This window comes from Pongo abelii, chromosome 14 (genome assembly GCF_028885655.2).
Source record: "Pongo abelii isolate AG06213 chromosome 14, NHGRI_mPonAbe1-v2.0_pri, whole genome shotgun sequence".
NCBI classification, from domain to species: Eukaryota; Metazoa; Chordata; class Mammalia; order Primates; family Hominidae; genus Pongo; species Pongo abelii.
In genome coordinates, this window is record NC_071999.2 from 51,162,032 (window position 1) to 51,182,649 (window position 20,618).

General features: G+C 39.3%; 2 protein-coding genes across 15 annotated transcripts in view; one reads left to right on the forward strand and one right to left on the reverse strand.

Annotated features, from left to right (window-relative positions):
• The window catches only part of LCP1 (lymphocyte cytosolic protein 1), an 83,753-nt gene extending 65,596 nt beyond the window's left edge, over positions 1-18,157 (reverse strand). Inside the window, exons 1-6 of one of the 10 annotated variants that reach the window (XM_054529013.2) lie at positions 18,022-18,138; positions 16,165-16,346; positions 14,149-14,380; positions 9,368-9,497; positions 2,116-2,243; positions 307-390 (exon numbers count right to left, since the gene is read on the reverse strand). The gene's annotated coding sequence lies outside the window, so the exon portion shown is untranslated. Of the gene's footprint in view, positions 1-306; positions 391-2,115; positions 2,247-7,766; positions 7,889-9,367; positions 9,498-14,148; positions 14,381-16,164; positions 16,347-17,471; positions 17,642-18,021 lie in introns of those variants that run through there. The other 9 variants (XM_054529018.2, XM_063714900.1, XM_054529017.2 and 6 more) reach the window with 9 other exon arrangements.
• LRRC63 (leucine rich repeat containing 63) overlaps positions 18,091-20,618 on the forward strand; it is a 71,141-nt gene continuing 68,613 nt past the window's right edge. For 2 of the 5 annotated variants that reach the window (XM_054529007.2, XM_054529009.2), the window contains exon 1: positions 18,136-18,522. In XM_054529007.2, coding sequence (XP_054384982.2) covers positions 18,474-18,522 — 49 coding nt within the window. In that variant the 5' untranslated portion in view covers positions 18,136-18,473. Of the gene's footprint in view, positions 18,523-19,097; positions 19,342-20,618 lie in introns of all 5 variants that reach the window. The other 3 variants (XM_063714899.1, XM_054529005.2, XM_054529006.2) reach the window with 3 other exon arrangements.

Consider the following 20,618-nt stretch of genomic DNA (forward strand, 5'->3'; position numbering starts at 1 on the left):
ACAATGTAACAAAAGTTAATTATAGTTATTATTTTCAGGTAGATTAAGAAAGAAAGAGGGCTGTTCATGACTTGCAATTCTTTTTTCATAAAATGTCAAACACATAAAAATGTTGTCTTTGCAGTATTCCTATGTATTAAAAAGTGGAACTCAGCAAATGATGCAGGCTACAACCATTTTGAAAGTAGAAAATTCACTTACCTGTAGTTATAACAACTCCCTAGATATCCACTGACATTTTACAACCCATTTGCATTAACAGAGTCATTGAAACAGATGCCAGTTGAAATTAATTGTGCTACTTACCTTAGTTTCCTAAGCTGGAAATACAGTATTTCCTCAACTTTTGTAAACAGATATGATGCTGCTGCTGAGACAATGTTTGAGATTCTTCGAACCACCAAGAATACAAATACAGGAACAAAGGTTTTAAAATAAGCATACAGAAAATAAAAGAAAAAGAGTGTGAACTAAGTAATTCAATGGGAGAGTAAAAACGTTAAGTTGTGAGCATTTTAACAATGCTCATGTTAAAAGGTGAAAAAAAAACACGAAAAAAATTGGTAAGAAAAATATTTGAGAGCATGGTACGCAGAAAAAGCAAAAGAGGCCAGGTGTGGTGGCTCACTCCTGTAATCCCAGCAGTTTGGGAGGCTGAGGCGGGAGGATCACTTGAGGTCAGCAGTTCAAGACCAGCCTGGCCAACATGGTGAAACCCTATGTCTACTGAAAATACAAAAATTAGCGGGACATGGTGGCGCACATCTGTTGTCCCAGCTATTCAGGAGGTTGAGGCAGGAGAATCGCTTGAACCCAGGAGGCAGAGGTTGCAGTGAGCTTAGATAGTGCCACTATACTCCAGCCTGGGCGACAGAGCAAGACTCCATCTTAAAAAAAAAAAAAAAAAAAAAGAAAGAAAAAGAAAAAAGTAAAACAAAAAGATATGGAATCAGAAATCTTAGAGACAAACGCTAATTCCAGTATATACCAACAATCCTGGAGTAAGGCATTTTCCCTTTTCTCAGCTAAACTTGTCTGTACATTGAAAAAAAGACCACCTGTATCACAGGGTTACTTCTAAGAATACATGAGAAGATGATGTATGTGTTAACATACCTAACACAGAGGTCATAATTAGTGCCAAATTTTAGTTGAATCTGAATTTTATAAATTGTGATTTATATAAAATGATTCATCATTTCATTTTGCCATCAAATTCATTCATTCAATCTTTTTGTATTAAGACTCAAGTAGGATTCATTTTGCATCTGTGGGATATCCCATGCTGGGTGCCTTAATCCATCACATGTAATACTTCCAGCAAATCTAGGATATCCATAGGTGGCATTTTTCTCTATTGTAAGGTAAGGAAATTGAGGTCCAGATGAAAACTCTATCTTATTTGCAGCTGCAATATAAAAATATTTCTGGCAAAGTTCTCCATTCCTTAAATAGAGATATGAATCAGCTGCTAATTTTCTATAAACTAGGCCAAAGGATAGTCAACATAGCTCCAGTGAATTCACATGACCGAATTTCCTTATTTCAATCACTCTTAGTACTTTTTATTAAGCAAGTATTTACTGTGTATAAGAAAATGTTGAAGATAACACAAAACAAACATAGGTAAAAAGAATCAGGAAATTTGATCAGCAGAGAGTGAAACTATGAAATTGGCCATTTTAGGTTAGTTTGGTGGCAGAAAAATGGAATGGAGGGGACATGGCTGGAAACAAGAAGGGTTGGGAAACCATGGCTGTGGACAAGGTATGAGGCAATGACCACTAGGCTTGGGATGGTGGCAAGGGGCATGGGGAGCAAGAGGCAAACATAAGAGATATTTCAGAGGCTATTGAGGGTAAATGAGAAGGACAAGTCAAGGATAATTTTGAGGTTAATTATCTGCTATTGGATGCTTGGATGTTTGTCCCCTTAAGCTCATATTTAAATTTGATCTCCAATGTTGAAGGTAAAGCCTAATGGGAGGTGGGAGGTGTCTAGGTCTTGGGGGTGGATCCCTCATGAATGGCTTGGTACTACTGAGCAAGTGAGTGAGTGAGTCCTCACTGTTGGTTCCCATAAGAACTGGTTGTTAAATAGAGTCTGGCACCTTACCCCTCTCTCTTGCTTCTGCTGTTGCCGTGTGATCTCTGCATACCAGCTCCCCTTTGCCTTCTGCCATGAGTGAAAGCAGCCTGGACCCTCACCACAAGCAGATGCTGGCACCATGCTTCTTGTACAGCCTGCTGAAACATGAGCCAAATGTGTCTGTTTCTTCATAAATTGCCCAGCCTCAGGTATTCCTTTATAGCAACACAAATGGACCGAGACATCATCTAAGGAATTTAGAGAGTAGTGATGCCCTGGACAGAACTGTGGCATTTAGGGAAGACAAAGATGAAATCCAATGGATTACAATGAGGTTGAGGCAACACTGAAGAAGCTCAGGAGAGCTGGCCTGTGGATAATGCAAGGTGTGTATCCAGAGCTTAGTGCTAGGTCAGGGCAGAAGATATAGATTGGAGCCTCATTAGCATGGAGATGACTACAACTGTAGGAAAGAGTTAACTGTCTAGGAGGAAGCATTGGATGCAAATGAGAAGAAGTTTAAAAACTGACATCTAAAATTAAGAGGGGAAAAAAGAAGAAAGGCCCATTTAATCAATTTTTGGTGTGCACCTTAATGGAATGTATTTCAATAATAAAGGACTACCTTTTATTCCTGTTTTTCTGTGCCCAATAAAAGATAAGTATCAATAAAGGAGGAGGTACGAGCACTATACATTCTGTTTATTTTAAGAAAAATAATATTCAGGGCAAGAAAATCATGGCTAAAAATAAAGTCCCTTGAATATCAATAACCCATTTCCAATTTACCAGTGTGTAAGATCTGCTTCTATCATCGAAACTCTGGAAATGTCCAGCAAATCTGAGAACTTGCTTCTGCCTGCAATGACTACGGCCTCTAAATTCATTCACTCCTTTCCTCATTCATCCTACTTTTCACAAGCTACTCACTCTCAAACTTTGACAACACAGTGGCGCAGCAGGCAGACATACTCTCTGTTCTTGTGGAATTCATAGTCTAGCCCGTGACAATCTGCATCCTACCTCTTTCCTATACAAAGTAATCAGGATTGAACCTCAGTGACATTTAACTAGTTCTACTTGTCTTTCCTATTGTCCTTTGGCCATGTACTTTTTATAGATGAAGGCAGGGTGTCTGTTAATCAGCAGAGGGAGGTCTTCTTTTAGACGAATCATGAGGTAACCACAAAAGGTGATAAATATATGCACAAGTGGCCACACATTTTAACCCAACTGATTGAGGGGCTCCCACGACCACTCTACAGGGCTGTGTCAGTAGTCTACACAGCAGAGGGTTTCAGACTTATGAAGGCCGCCTACTCCCTTATGAACTCCAGTCAAAGGAATGAGACCATAGGAGGGAAAAGGATCCTCTCACCACATCTCCCCTCTCATTGCTCTTTCCTGTCTAAATCAAGAGAAAGGAAGGATAAGGGAAGAGAAACCAAATACATTTCTTAATTAAAAAAAAAAAAAGTACCAGAATGAATAAAACAGGGACTTTCCAAAACTGCTTTTGGTAGATTTAGCAAACCTACTGAACTTAGAAACTTTCATTTCATAATTGTCCGGAGATAGAAAGCAGTGCTTCCGAATAAGTGGATAACTCTGCCTATCCCAGTAGGTGCCATTGTGAGCACACAGGGTTGCTTAAGTTTCTAAGTCATTTCCCTGACTATGGTTTGAATCAATGTCAAATATCTACAGGGGTCAGGCAGGTAACTCAATGAAGTGAAACAGGTTGCATAGATGTCACAGGGATTGCCACACACTGGAAAATGTAAGCCTTATCTAAAGGTAGCAGCAGAAAGAATGTAGTCTTGTTTAAGAGAAACCAGAAATCTGGATTTTTACATAAAAAGTTGTCTGATTTTTAATATACTGGCAACATTTTTTCAATTACATATCATGTTGGCTAATCTGTAACTGACTCATCTAGACATCACTAATTTACAACTTCTGGTCTATGGCAAGTTTGCAATGTTTGTACAGAAACATGGAAGTCACTGCAGGGCTAGAAACATAACTTCAGCATTTACAAAGAGTGCAAAAGACTTAAGAATGCTTAAAGAACATAAAGAAGGGGCATACAATTATAATTATGTGTTCAAAACAGAGATCATTTAAACACATAAAAATGGTGATGAAATGAGTATTACTGGTGCATATGGAGTGAATGGTTGAGCAGTAACAATAACACTGAGAGACTGATAATAAATCATGCAAAATGTTGAAATGGGCTTGATCTATGCAATCATCATCATTAGCTAGAAACTAGGAAGAAATCTTTGGTGTGGTAAATATTGGATGGCTAATGTTAATTTAGAAGAAGTCTAGGAATTTTGAGTAACATATCATGGTGAATTGCTACTAAAAGTTGTCGCAAGGCCTGGATGATTCCATTGGTTCAATGCCTGCTTCACCAAAATTTGTATTGGGGTTCCAGTGCAGATTCATTCATCCATTCATTCATTTGTTCAACAAATACTTGAGTACTTACTGTATCTCAGGTACTTTTAGAGGCACTGGAGATGTAAATGCATAAATAAGACATTAGTTCCTAACCTCATGGAATTGGCATTCCAGTTGAGAGAGACAGACAATATTTAAGATAACTAAGTACATATTAGATAGTAATAAGTCTTAGGGAGAAAAAAATTAAAGTGCAGAAGGGGAATCTAAGTCTATGTGTGTGTATGTATTCAGGGTTGAGGGTGGTGTGGAATTGAAATTCTTAATGACGTTACCAGGAAAGGCCTTTCTGAGAAAGTGACGTTTGAACAAAAACATGAGGGAGGTAAGGGCAGACAGTGAGGGAGTGCAAGTGGAGCAAGCCCTGAAGATATCGGGGGTAAGAAAATTCCAGGCAGAAGGAATAAGCGCAAAGGCCCTGAGGGAAGAGTGTGTGTTTCATTTTCAAGGCCAATGCAAAGAGGCAAAAGAGGGGTAGAGTAGCAGCAGATGAGGTCTGAGAGGCCTGATCACACAGGGCGTTGCCTTTTACAACAGAGGAGGCAAGAAGCTATTGCAGGGAGGGTGGTCTCATCAAAAGAGTTACAGGATCTGATACACATTTTTAAAGAGATCTTTCTAACTGCTGTGTCATGATTAAACCAAAGAAGGGCAATGTCAGATGCAGTGAGACAAATTGGGAGGCTGTTGCAATAATCTAGGTGAGAGATGATGTGGCTTGGACCAAACTCTTAGCAAAGGAGACAAAAGTTGTCAGATTCCGTGTACATTGTGACAGTAGAGCTGATAGGATTTGCTGAAAGATTCTTTGTGGCATGTGAGAAAGTGAAGAGTTAAGTATGAATCTAAGGCCTTTGGCCTGAACTACTAGAAGGACGCAGTTGCCATTAACTGATATGGAGAAGACGGGATGAAAATCAGGCCTGGGGATGGAGAATTGCAGAAGCTCAATTTTAGACCTGTTTATCCTATTAGGGATCCAATCAGGAGATCAGAGTAGACAGTTGGATATAGGTGTCTGCAGGTCTCACTGTAGATACTAAGTTGAAGTCATCAGCATATCAATGATATTTAAAGCTGTGAGGGCTGGGTGCAGTGGCTCACACCTATAATCTCAGCACTTTGGGAGGCTGAGGTGGGTGGACCACCTGAGGTCAGGAGCTTGAGACCAGCCAGGCCAACATGGTGAAACTCTATCTCTACTAAAAACACAAAAATTAGCCAGGCTTGGTAGCCCGTGCCTGTAATCCCAGCTACTCAGGAGGCTGAGGCAGGAGAATCGCTTGAACCTGGGAGGCGGAGGTTGCAGTGAGTCGAGATCGCACCACTGCACTCCATCCTGGATGACAAAGCAAGACTCCGTCTCAAAAAATAAAAATAAATAATAAAGCTGTGAGATTGGTTGAGATCACCTATGCAGTAAATATAAAGGAGAAGGGAGGGTGGTAGCAGGGTAAGGGATAATAAAACTACATATTGGGTACGGTGTAAACTATTCAGGTGACAGGTGCACTAACATTTCAGGCTTTACCACTATACAATTCGTTCATGTAACCAAAACCCATTTGTACCTCTAAAGCTATGGAAATTAAAAAAAAAAAAAAAGAAGAAGAGATAAACTCCAAATTCTGGGGCATTCCAACATAAGAGGTTAGGAAAATAAAGAGGAACCACCAAAGGATACTAAGAAGCTTCCAGAGAGGCAGGAGACAAATCAGGTGATTGTGATGACTTAGAGGCCTAATGAAGACTGATCTGTAGGGGAGGAGAGGGAGCTGCTCTGAAGAGCTGCTGATAGGCCATGTAAAAGGATGGAGAACCAACTGACCACAGAAGGCACAAACATGGAGGCCACTAGGAATCGTGTAAAGATAGTTTGATGGAAGAGTGAAGCTAAAGTCCCATTCGAATGGTTTCCCAAAAGAATGAGAGGGGAGAAATTGGAGACAGTAATTGTAAACAATTTCAGAAGATTTATTGTAAAAGGAAGAAGAGAAATGTTGAAGCTGGCTGAAAGGGGAAGTGGGCTCAAGAGTTGTTTTTCTTTTTTAAGAAGAGAGAAATAGCGGCATATTTCTGTGATTCCAGGAATTACCCAGCAGCAGAGAGAAAGGGTTGGGGTGGGGATGGAGAAAGAGAGACGGGGAGAGAGAGAGAGAGAGACTTGCGGGAGCAATTTTCTTGAATAGGTGAGAGGATAAGATCTGCTAAACAAGTGGAGGACTTGACCCTGGCTAGCTGCAGAGACAGCTTATCCGCAAGGGCAGGAGAGAAAGCACAGTAAAGGGTCGCCGGTGCTGGGAGGTGCACCTGGGGAAATTCTTCTAATTGCCCCTATTTTCACAATGAATGAGGCTGGGAAAGGAGCTACACAAGGGCTGTAGTGAAAAGAGAGTGTCTGAAATATTGTCTAGGAGTTTGGAAGAATGAATGCTTTGGGGAAGATGGTAATAATGGCTGAGTAATATTCAAGGCTAGTGATAATCAGTTTAAAAATATTTTTCTTTTAATTAACTTTTAATTTTGAAATAATTTCAGAATTGTAAAAAAGGTGGAAAAATAGTTAAAAGAATTCCCATATACCCTTCACCCACCTTTCCCAAATATTAGCATCTTAACATTAATACTGTACCATAGTATAATTATCAATATTGGGAAATTATCATTGATCCACCATTATTAACTAAACTACAGACCTTTTTCAACTTTGATAGACTATCCTATTAGTATCCTTTTTCTGGACTAGGATCCAATCCAGATCTCACATTCCATTTAGTTGTGATGTCACCTTAGCCTCCATTAATCTGGGACAGTTCTTCAATCTGTCTTTCATCACCATGACACTTTCGAAAAAGTCCATCATAGACTGTCCCTCAGTGTGGGCTTGTCTGTTTCCTCACAATTTAATTCAGGTATGTATTTTTGGCGAGAGTAACACATTAGTGTTGTTGTTCTCTCTCTCAGCACATCATATTGTGGGATACATGATGTCTGCAGGGGCCCCCCACTGTAAAGTTACTATTTTTCCCTTTGTAATTAAAAAGTAGGTGACTGGCCGGGCACGGTGGCTCACGCCTGTAATCCCAGCACTTTGAGAGGCCAAGGCGAGTGGATCACCTGAGGTCAGGAGTTTGAGACCAGCCTAATATGGTGAAACCCTGTCTCTACTAAAAATATAAAAATTAGGCGGGTGTCGTGGCGGGCACCTGTAATCCCAGCTACTCAGGAGGCTGAGGCAGGAGAATTGCTTGAACCCGGGAGGTGGAGCTTGCAGTGAGCCGAGATCGTGCCACTGCACTCCAGCCTGAGCGACAGAGTGAGACTCCATCTCAAAAAAAAAAAAAAAAAAAAAAAGTAGGTGATTATGAATTTAAAATAAGGGCATTCCAAGTGGGCTTTCTCCCACCCTGTTCAGTTCCACTGGTGTAGGTATTGAGTAGGTGGAGAATTGATTTAATATTATGGTTTATCAAGTGAGCACCTTAAAGTGTAACCTAAAACAGTTGCAGATGTCATCTAAGAGGAGGGTTAAATGCTTCAATCGATTTTTGATGTAGACCAAAACAATCAATTATATTAATAGAAAGAATGTCTGATAGATTTTATATGATCTCAAAGGCGGAAAACAGACCTGATTTTAAAGTTTCACAGGACTAACTTTTATACCCATCTTTAGTGGAAATGCTTCTGGGGACTTCTGAGAAATACTCCTTAATCTGTTTTAGTCACTAAGGTTTATACACAAATGTATTGGAAAATAGCCTTCTGAAATCTAACATGTCCATAAGTAAGGAGGTTCTAGATTTTCATTAATGCATCCAATAAATCCTTATTGAACCAATATCTGGACCAAAACCTGAACACCTGGTGTGTGCTACAAGTGATAGAGAAAATGAAAAATAAGTCAAATGTCTAATTAAAACATCCCAGGAACTCTGAAAAGTCAGAAAGCGGAAATACGATGAATTATTCTGAACTTCTGACATAGGAGATGTGCCTAACTAAGCATTTTTCTTACAATAAGATCTAAAACTACTCTGTGGCTTTAGCTGTATACTCTCAAAGAAATGCAGAGAATACAGGCCTGAGGTGAGACAGGAAATACACTAGACCACAAGTCAAGAGATCTTGAATCTAAATTTGATTGGGTGGCAACTTGGGTATCCAAGTCAAGCTGGGATAGCAAAGTGGGTAAGAGCTCATTCTGTGGAGCTACAAAGGCCTGGGTCCCAAATCTAGTCCCTGGGTTTATGGTCTTCTTAATCTCTCTAAGCCTCAGTATCCTTATTAGCAGACAGGAAAAGTAAATAGCACTTACATCATAGCCTAGTTGCAAGGCATAAATGAAGAAATGCATGGAGAGTACTTAGTATAATGACTAACACACAGCATACGTTCTAAAAGTTCTAGTACTAATATTTAATCATTTTTATTACTATAGTTAATGATTAGTCACCTTTCTGTGCTTAATTTCCATATCTGTAGAGTGAGGAGAATCAACTAGACTAGAACTTCTCTAGCATGAATATATATATGAAAAAACTATCCCAGACTTCCAGAGTTGTCTTTTCCTATTTCTGTTACATAAGCAAACAGCAAACTTGGGGTAAGCTGCTAGTGCAGTTAGATCATAACTATAAATCCCAAATAAGCTTAAAATTAAGTTCAAAACACACAGGAAAATCACACTAAGATTTCTAATGAGGTTAGTAGTGACTTTCTGGAATTAAATTCACACTTTGCCCTGTGAGCCTGGTGCTGACCCCCAAGGCCCAGGGTGGTCTGCATTCACTGCCCTGTTACCTACCGTGCATTTTGCAGCAGTTCAATTCCTCTGCTTTGCTTTCTTTGAACTACTGCTATCTCCGGTGATGTAATTTGGCCTTCACTTTGCACAACTCATTATTCTGTCAGAGCTGGATCTTTCCTCATTCGCCCTTGAAAATTAAGAGAATAACTTGGCCTCAATTCCAGATTCATCTCTTAATGCAGATCCTGTAGCTTTCCTGCTCTAAATCTTCCAGTAGCTCTCCACTGCCTGTCAATATCCTAATATTTAAGATCCTCTCAGACTTACATTCCTAGCCTGACCTACCCAACTTCTTCTCTAGTCAAACTGGAATATCTACTAAGCGCCCCTTTAGAAGTTTTTAAGATTTCCTTTGTGGCCCATCTTGGTAAATATTTCAAGTGTACTAAAGAGGAATGTGTGTTCCTTATTTATTGGATACAGGGATCTATATATCGATCAGATCAAGTGTATTACTTGGTTTATTGAAATCTCCCACATCCTTAGGAATCTTTTGTTTGCTTGAGCTTTTATTTTCTAAGAGACATGTGCTTTTTTTAAAAAAAAAGGTCCTCATTTTAGAGGTAGATTTATCAATAGCTCCTTGTCACTTTGTCCATTGTTGTTTCTGGTATTTAGAAGTTATGCGGTTAAGTGCAGACAGTCATATGCTGGCACATCACCTTGATGAATCATTTCTTTGTATCCTTAAAAAATAAGCCTATTAGAGTCTACTTTGTCCAGTAGTAATATATTGTTTGCCTAGCCTATGGTCAGCTTCCTTGATATGCTGTGGGCTAGAGAATGGATTCTCTAGTCCCTGTTTCAGAGAAAGGGTCTCAATTTTGAGGCTCTCAGGGTGTTTTATTTCAGTTCTCTGCTTGCTGCAGACTAGGGAGTTCATCTCCATTTCCCATGTAGGTAGGACAATCCCAGTTCCCCACCCCTAAAAATCAGACCCCCCGTGGACCACCAGGACTTCATCTCCAGCTCACTTCGCTGACATTAAGTTTTCTTCTCCCAACATCACGGATTTCCTTTTCTGTTCATCTCAGCTACATATTTTATCTGGCATTCCTATGTATTTTGGGTGGACAGGAGGCCATCCACATCAGCACCCGTGGTCACATAGACTGAAAATGCTAGCATTGATTTCTAACTAACTAAACAAACTATACATGCTTGAATGTAAAATGACTTTGTTTACATTATATATATATATGTTTGTATATGTGTGTATGTATATAAAGAGCACAAGAACCATTTTAGTGTGATTTAGCAACAAATCAGTTATATGTAACAAATCAGTAATATGTAACAGTAATGAGTATGGTACTTCCTTTATACAACAACTTTTGAATTATCATTGAGAAAAAATAGTAGTTGACATTTATTGAACATTTTCAGTGATCCAGGAACTGTGTTGAAGCATTTTCAGGATGTTCTCATTTAATTTTCACGACTCTGTTTGGGGTAGGTGCCATTATTGCCTCAATTTTACAGATGTGGGAATTAAGACTTAAAGGGTTAACTTGACCAAAGTCATATAACTGGTAAATGGTGCTGTCAGTATTCAAACCAGGTCTATCTGACTTCAGGGCTAACATATGTAACCACTTCATATTTCATCTTACATAGCTTCAGTAGGCAAACGGGGCATACTGAGTATCCATAATATCTCTTTAAAATCATTAGGGATCTCTCAAAAATCATACAGGGGCCAGGCATGGTGGCTCATGCTTGTAATTCCAGCACTTTGGGAGGCTGGGGTAGGCAGCTCGCTCTAGCCCAGCAGTTTGAGACCAGCCTGGGCAACATGTCGAAACCCTGTGTCCACAAAAAATTTTTTAAAAATTAGCCGGGTGTGGTGACATGTGCTGTAGGCCCAGCTACTCAGAAGGCTGAGGTGGGAAGATTGCTTAAGCCCAGGAGGTCAAGGCTGCAGTGAGCTATGATCATCCTACCGCATTCCAGCCTGGGCAACAGAGCAACACCTGTCTCAAAAAAAAAAAAAAAAAATTAAAATTAAAAAAAATCATTAGGGGGAAGAAAAAATACCACCATGTAAAAATGGACAAGGGACTGGATAAGCCATTTACAACAGAATACACTCAGTAATAAACATACAAAAAAATGTTTAAACTCATTAATAATCAAATACTAATTACAATAAGATGCCATTTTCTTTCTGCACTGCAAAGGAAACAATAGAATGAAGAGACAACCCATGGACTGGGAGAAAATATCTGCAAATCATATACTGGATAAGGGGCTAACATCCAACTTAAAGTACTCAAGAACAAGAAAACAAATAACCTTACTAAAAAATGGGCAAAGGACTTGAATAAACATTTCTCAAAAGACAACATACAAGGTCGGGCATGGTGGCTCATGCCTGTAATCCCAGTGCTTTGGGAGGCTGAGGTGGGAGGATCTCCTCAGCAGGAGTTTGAGACCAGCCTGGGCAACACTGTGAGACTCTGTTCTACAAAAAAAATTTAAAAATGAGCTGGGCACAGTGATGGGTGCTTGTAGTTCCAGCTACTCAGGAGGCGGAGGTGGGAGGATCGCCTGAGCCTGGGAGTTCGAGGCTGCAGCGAGCTATGACTATGCCGCTGCACTCCAGCCTGGGGACAGAGCGAGACCCTATCTCTAAAATACTCAAAACAAACAGTATAAAATCACTATAAAGTGCATTTTATTAGTTTCAGAAGACAAGATCTAAATCTTATCTCTGACTATGGCTGTGTGGCCTCCCCAGAGGGTACTCACTTCCTGTGCTTCACCCTGTGCCATCAAAAGTCTGTCCCTTCTACTTGGGAGAGGTGCTATGAAGTACCAGAAAGAAGGGTGCCTGTTAATCTTTGGGCAGATGTTTCTGAAGGGCAGAGGTCATCTGAGGGAGGTCTAGAGATCAAGCAGGAGATAAGGGCCGGTCTTCCATTTCGGCTGGAGACATTCCCTTCTGGGGTTCCTTAATCCTTTAGCCAGAACATGTCAGCAACTCATTCAGGAAGTTCTGGCCTTTAAAATCCACATCTCCTTGACTGTAAGAAGCTCTCAAAGCCCTCAATGCTCTAATACTTTTACAGCACACAGAAAACATTTATCTTTGACTCCTTGCCCCATGAAAGTAAGTATGAAACATAAATATATTTATTAAGAAACACACTAGGCCAACTAACTCTAGCCCTCTGGTATGGGTCTAGAAATCATAGCCATTCCAATTCATCACAGCTTGTCTTACAGTGCACAGTACAAGATTAGCAAAACCGGCCCTTCTGGTTTTTAACTAACTGATTTCTATTAAGCAAATGGTGCCAAAACGGATTTGTTATACTCATGGCTCCACTTTCAACCCCTGTGGTCTCTCACTTTAACTCCTTTCAGAAAGCTGGTATCATCATTGACCCCATTAGTGCCGTCTTCTTTTTACCTTCACTGGGGACATCAAGTGTCTCACAACTATGTACTGCCAATGTCCTCAGTCAGTGAGTGTACAGGGTGAGGCACTTTGCTTTTTCTTTTCCTAAGCAGGAACACTTGGGTAAAGTGATACACCAAGTTACAAATCCTCTGGAAGCAATCCCTTCTAACGTTGTGAGTCTGGGAGAGAAGTAGGGAGTTGGGAAGAAAGGAACGTTCTGGCTTCCTTTGCTCCCATTGAAAGCAGTGGTGACCCAGAGCCTCCACTGGGCCTAATTCAGATGGTTTGGGAAGTGATGGTGTGTGTGTAGCTCCTGGGCACAAGGAAGGTACCCCAGCAATGGCCACGCAAGTTTTCCATGAGAAAACTTTCCAGGGCAAGGTACCATCCAATGAGAATCAGAAACACAGACTGTCTCAAGGCTGAAAACACCTAAAATCATCTGGTTTGGTGGTTTGCATGGAACCTCTTGTAACCATGGAAACTTTTCTTCAAACAGCAGAGCCTAGTATGTCAAACTCATACAAGCATAGTTGCTTTCTTGGAATTGCAGTGGTGAGAAGAATAAAGCCCCACAAACTGTTTTCCCCATGGCTTCTGAATAGAGCTAGACACTATATTCTTTTCCTTGGTTGGGTATTACCTCACCTGGAAAACCTGGCAAAGGAAATGAAGAAATTTTCTGCTACCTGGGGCAGGGTGGAGAGAGAAGAAATGTCCTGAAACTTTAATTCTACCCTGATAAAATCTGGCATCATATTATAAATTTGGCAACATATTATAAAGTGGAGATTGCAACTGTCAGAAATGTAGCAGAACTGTCAACAGCATACTAAACTATGTGATACTGAAATGTGAGTTACACTTCTTGTTGTCTAGTTCCGGTATAAGAAATACAAGTTCTTTACCAACACTCAACCCACAGAATACAATGCACTCTTACATGTCCTGCCCTTACTCCCATACACAATTTTTAGCCTCATACACTTACGAATAAAACATATACTCAATAGGGCAGTAGGCATAAGCAGAATGCCAGGTTTGGAAAGCAAATCGTATCTACTGTTTAAGGTCATATGTTGACATTAGAATGAAGAATAAGTCATTACAAAGCATTTTTCTCACTGCGGTTCTAAGTGCTACAGGTGTTTGCTGAGGGTTGAAATAGACAGCATGCAGCTCAGACACTTTATTGATATAGTACATGTTCCTCCTAAGTTTAGGACTAAATCCCAGCCAGTACAGGGACTCAGTAGAGTCATCTACCAAAGTCCGGTGTGCACATTAGAAAAAAACCTAAGAAAGATCATGTGCATTTAACACCTTTCCCTCTAGCCATTCAAAGGAGCTTCACATTGCAGCCCTTTTTCACCTTTGTTAGGCACACCAAGTGGCCTGGAAGATGCTGAGAACAAAGAGGCTTTCTTCCTTGGGTTACCGGTTGAAATTTATCATCGATTCAGCCCAGTTCAATCAATGGTGACAGCAGCTCGCAGACCCAACTCACGTGGGGGAGAGTCAAGGCCTCTTACATCACGGTACCAGGTCTCCTTCAGGCACGAGCTCTCCCACAGCTCCTGTGCCGCCCAGAGGAGTATAAAGACCTGTGACAGAATGTAGGACACTGCCTAGAGCATAGCATTTGTGCCACAGTCTGAGAACTGCAAACTAGAGTTGCCAACATTTGCAGACATTAGGAAAGTTAAATGTGAAATTTTGTGGATAAATTTTGTGGATAAATGCCCAGGATGTATAGCCCTCCAATATTTCAGTTAACGTAAACTATCATCACATAATGCAGGGGTGTGGAGACCGGAAAACTGGGCTGTTTTATTTTAATTTTCTAACAACATCTACTGAGCACTGACTCTGTGGCCGGCACAGAACTAAGCCTCTGACACAGATTATCTCTTTAACTCCTCACAAGACCCTTTGGTAAGTACCATTTTAACCCAGTTTTACAAATGAGGAAACCCCTAGGGCTTAGGTTAAGTAGCTGGTCCAAGGGCACAGAGCTGACAAGTGGCGGCCAAATATGAACCCAGCTGGGTAGAGCTGTGCTATGCTTCCTGTGCTTGAAATTTAATGCAGATGCCAGCATCCTCAATTAATATAATAATTGTGAAGCTAAAATAAAATCAACATTTAAAACAGTGCTTCCACATACTAATGTACATTGCTCATGCTTAAGTGCTTAATATTAAGGAAACAAATATTATTTAACTTTTTTTGGTGAAGGACACAATCATGCAATATATACAAATATCTAATATTAGCTGGTTGCAGGCAGTCTAAAATGATCACTGCAGCTAAAAAAAAAACTCAAAAATGTTTCTGAGAATCAGAGGAGTGCGAATAAACAACACTATTCTACCAAAGCAATATAATAAAAAATTGTTAAAATAAAAAAAAACCCTCAAGTAGTTATAATGCAGATAAGTGTAGTCTTTGGAAATTATTTAAAATTTCATTTCAATGTCTAAATTATAAAGCCTCAAATTAATCATTATAAGTTGTTTTAATAAAGCTTAAAGTTTAGCACCTAGTGAAGTAACTTATGCATAGTAGGTTTCCAATAAATTATTCTGGAATGAATGACTAAATTCATGAAGGCACTTTTGAAAACAGACAGACATTGTCCTTTCCTCGTGTTTGGATTTTTTTTTTTAATTCCATGATAAAAGTTGCATGACATTTCCTTATTAGTAATTTTTTTTAAAGGAATCCCAGGATCTCCAGTTCAAACAAAGGAAATAACTATCACCTTGAAAGACAAAAAGAAATAATTGGCTGAAAATAATTAAAAACAAATGAAGTGTTTGTCTTTATAGTAAGATATGGGGATAAAAAGAGTAGCAGCTTCTTCAAAATATCTTTATTAACATTTGAGAAAATATAAAACTATTCTCTAGGCAACAGCATGAAAACACATGAAATAAGTGGGTACATTTAAGCCACTGTGACTGGTGAAGAAGACATTTCCCCGTACATATAATTAATATAAACAGGTAAATTCAGACCAATAAAACACCTCTTTCTCAAAAGCATTTTAGTGCCCTGTGTTACTCTGGAGACTCAGTAGTTGAACAAATATGTGCTCAAAAATAACTATTCATTCTTTAACAGTACTTAAAAAAACTAATATGAACATAAAAACACAAATTACTCCATTATTTCCATAAGGTAAAATATTAGGTTAAAACTACAATGGCCAAGCTGTTTAGTAAACCTCTGTCCTATTTTAAAGGTAAATAAATAAATAAGAGACAGGTCTATGGAAAATAATGAAGATGTCTAGCAACACTTTTCACATCATTCCAACAGAACCAACAGCAAATCTAAGGTTCCCCAAGCATTTCCCACTTACTAGGGAAATCGATAGAATTACCTGCCGGGTGCCTGCGGTTGCTTCTGCATAAGGCTTTTATCTCATTTTAGCAACATTTAAAAAATGCAGGATGTCTATAACCTTGGCGCTCATCATTACACTGGCATCTTTAGTACAATTTGCTAATAGAGTGAAAGCACTGTGGTTTAGTTTGGGAAGCTTCTTCATAAGGTTCTGCCAAACTGCAAAGGGGATGGAACAAATAAATAGGCTGACTGTACGTACATCAGAAAAAGCAGACCCTTAAAATCAAAAAGGGAGCTATTCATTATTTCAAAAACACATTATTTTACAAAAGAAGAAAGAAAATTGAGGAGATAATATTTTCAAAACTATAAGAACTATAAAATAATCTAAACTGAATTTCGTTTGTCCTGTCTAAACTCATCCTATACTGATATATCATTTCCATAGACAAAGCGAGTCAGATGTGTTAGAAAAACATATATACATATAAAACATACCAAGCCATGGATTTAATTTTCATAATAACTATCCCATTTGCCTAAATGTTTGGTACTAAGTGGTAGAAACAGAAGACAAAATATTCACACCTGAGGAGATTACATATTAAACCGCCCTAGGTTTTAGTCTCATACTTGCTAGAAGAAATCTGCAAGGAATGAAACCTGGATGCCTGCGGATTCCACGTGTGACAAAGCATTTTTTGAAAAAGCATTCAGAAGGCTTGCTTTCGACTACACAAAACTAAGTATAAATTTTAAAGGCCAAACGTCAGTCAGTAAAACTGAATTCCTGTAGTTCTTATGGTTCCAATGATCTTGAAGAGCATAGGTACCTGACTCAATTTACACTGCCATTTTTTATGCTTAAAAATATAAACATTTTTTCACATTTACAAAATATGCACGATATATATTACTTGAGACTAATCTTAGCCATCAGAGCTGCCTTTTGTTTTCAGCTTTGTATTTCTGAGAAACTAATGAATCTATGGTGGAAAAAAATTCATATGGTGGAAAAAAAGTGGAAATAAATTCATAGTCTGGGGCAGCAGTATAATTGGGACACAGTAAACTTATGAGGAAAAGAAACAGTACACTACTACTATAAAGGAAAACAAGTTGCATAATATTTTCCAGAGTCTGATTACTTTTTTGTTTAAACTTTTCTACTTTTTTCATTGATTGTTTTAAAATATGTTTGCTACTAAGGAGAAAAAGGAAGACATGGTTATGGTGTGAATCTTGAAAGATCCCCAAAGCTAGAAAGATTTATACAGAAGTCTCTCATTTTCCAACTTCTGTTATAAAGTTCCTGCACTAGTACTTCGAAAAAAACCAAACCTGGAAGGAAGCTCTACCTAGTTTACTTTCTGAGTACGGATTTCCGCATCTATCAGATGAGTTCTTTCTAGTGCTCTTTTCCCCTCAAATCTCCAGAGAAACACGCACATTTTTGCAAACACACACGATGTATCTATCACTGCACACACAGGTTCATCAACACCATGACAGAGGCGACACGTCACAATATGATAACCAGAACAGAGGACGATGACAGTGAGAAATGGGTTTCTTTTACCGCCCGCTTGGATCCCTAATGCCCTTATTTCTACACAATCCAGTCTCAGCCAGGAACTTTAAAGAATCAGAAAGACAAAACAGGTTGCATGAAAGGAAGAGAAAGAAAAGCGAATGTCCGCTTTTCGAGAGCACTGCAAAATTAGTCCCGGGACCCGGCTGCACAAAAGTGCAGCGTTAAAGAATGCCAGCCCATATTCTAGATACCCAAGTAAAGCATCCTGTTATCGAGAGAAGTAAATAATAAATAATAGTGGTCATTGCCATTAAGCATAAAAATAGTAATAACAATTGTCACCACGGCGTTCCGTACAGCAGCTGCACGTGGAGCCGGCTTCTCCTCCGGCCCCCACGGCCCGCAGCCTCCCTGCAGCCCCACAGTGCGGCGGAGGAAGGCGAGGGCTCCGCGCGCGCCGCACCGTGGGCTGGGCCGGCCCCTCCCGGCGCCCGCCTCGCCTGTCCCGCCCCGCGCCTGCGCGTCGAGTGGCTGGGCTGGCTTAGCGGACCCCGGTTGCTAGGGTGTGTCTCTTTGGCCTCCTAGAGGGTGTGGATTCGAGGTGCTTCTTCGGGAACAGCCTCCTGCAGGAAGACCCTCGCTGGACCTTTACCTCGCTGCCTAGATTCCGAGGAAAAGGAGATAGGAGACGAAAAGCCAGTTGGTTTGGGAAGCGGCTGATTATCCTAAAGGGTAGTGTGGGAGTCCAGCACTTCCACGCACCTCTTTGGGTACTACGGAAGGGAGATTTCCAGCATCGTGTAGAACATATGAGCAGGGAGTACACCTTGAGCGCTTGTGTGCAGTTATCTTTTGGCGGTAAACGGCCCATTTGTGCAGTTCCAGGGTGTTCCCTTCTAGGCTATCAATGGAATAACTAAAAGCACATATTGGGGGTGCATCTTCTCGCATCATTTCTAAACAGTATGAGTTGGGATCCAGCAGCCCTGGGAAATCTCATTATAGTGAAACCCATCTTATTTTAGGATTGAATGGTTTTCGCCCAAGCATAGTGGTTGAAAAACAAGCCATTATAAAAGAAAACAATTTGTTTGTGAATGTTTAGATATGGTGGGTCTTCAGAGGCTTATCTAATGAAGGGATCTTCTACACATTTCTGACCAAATTCTCTTTCTACATTTATAGGGATAACATTTTGGAGAGAGAGAAAAAAATATCATTTCCACTATTCTGAAAAATTAGTATTTACTAGTTGAAATAGCATTGGCAAATTGAACTTTGTACTAACATGGAAAATTGTAGAATGATCCTGGATAGTAATAATACACATATTTTTAAAATTCTATGTTTACTTATAACCCTACATTTTAACTGGATTCTATTAATAGAAGTTTTAAAGAATTATTTTCTTACTCTCTTTTTTTTTGATAAAGGAATTCTGCCTGGATTCAGTAGAGTATTGGTACAGAATGATTTTCATTAAGATGTAATCTAAATTCTTATTATTTTTCAACAATTCAAACATATTCAAAACCTTTTCAATTCTCACTTAAACCAAGGATTATGAAAAACAGCACTTATTATTCATTAAAATGCAAAAGCCCCCACTGCTTCTTCGAAGACCCTTACCTCCAAAATTCACTAAGCTGTCTTTACATGAGAAAAAAACCCATACAGGTATGTGTATTAATCAGATATGTGTATTAACATTTATGTATCTTTCATAGAAATTCCTTGACTTGCACAGCTCAGAATCACAATACACTCACTAATAACTTACAAATGTTTGTTGTCAGATGATAACATCCTATTCAATTCTACAGATGCATTTATTGATACTTATGGTGGACTTAGTAGATTCAAGTTTACCTCATCGATAAAATTTACTTGTAACCCCAGAATTGGTACTCATAGGGCTTTCTGAGTCATGCATGGATATGTGCAGAGCACTGAAAAATTTGAGTCACACAACACACATGCCCCCAGCTGAGGTGGAACAAGGCTACCTCTGCCTTCTTGTTTCAGTTCTCATATTGTAAACGGGTACTGTTTTCCCTGTCTGTTTAGCGCTGTGTTTCTTGAATGTTTGTGCTTTTAGTTAGTGATTTCACTGTGGGCCCCAAGCATAGTGTTGAAGTGCTGTCTAGTGTTCCTGAGCACAAGAAGGCTGTGATGGGCCTTACAGAGAACAAGATAATGTGTTAGATAAGTTTCCTTCAGGCGTGAGTAGTGTTGTTGGCCCTAAGTTCAATGTTAACAAATCAACTGTATATATTTATTAAAGTATCTTTAAATAGAAACAAATATAAAACAAAATTATGTGTTGATCAGTTGATGAAAATGTTGAAACCAGAGGTTTGCAGGAACCTAGCCCCATATTTCTCCCAGGAGAAATGGTTCAGTAATGAGTAATTCATTGTTTGTAGAACAGAACTACTGCAAATAACAAGGACGGAATATATTTAGTGAACAAAAACAGACCTTACCAGTTCCCTTCATTAGTTACCCACTGGGATAGTGATTGTAATCAATCAATCATATAAGTAAATGCAAAATTACCCTGTGATAAGTGCTATGAAGTAAAGATGAGCCACTTTTATAACTGTAACTTTATATAATACTTAATCCTCTATTTCTGTGTATGGTTTCTATTCCCTCCTTATTATAAGCAATGCAATTAGCATATTTTCTCATTTTCCCCTTCTTAGTCTCCTCTTCCATCTGATTTTAGTTGATTGCAGTTTTAGTGTCAACATTTATACGGTTGAAATATAGCTAGTCTATAACTTGATTTATAATGTTAAATTATCATCTTTTGACCTATGGCTATTAACGATATGTAACTCAGCTTACCTGTAATACTGCCACAATTTCCTCTCCTACTTTCTCTCCCAACTTTTGTTACATGATTTTTACATCATCATTTCTACATTTCTATAATGTTCTGCATTTAC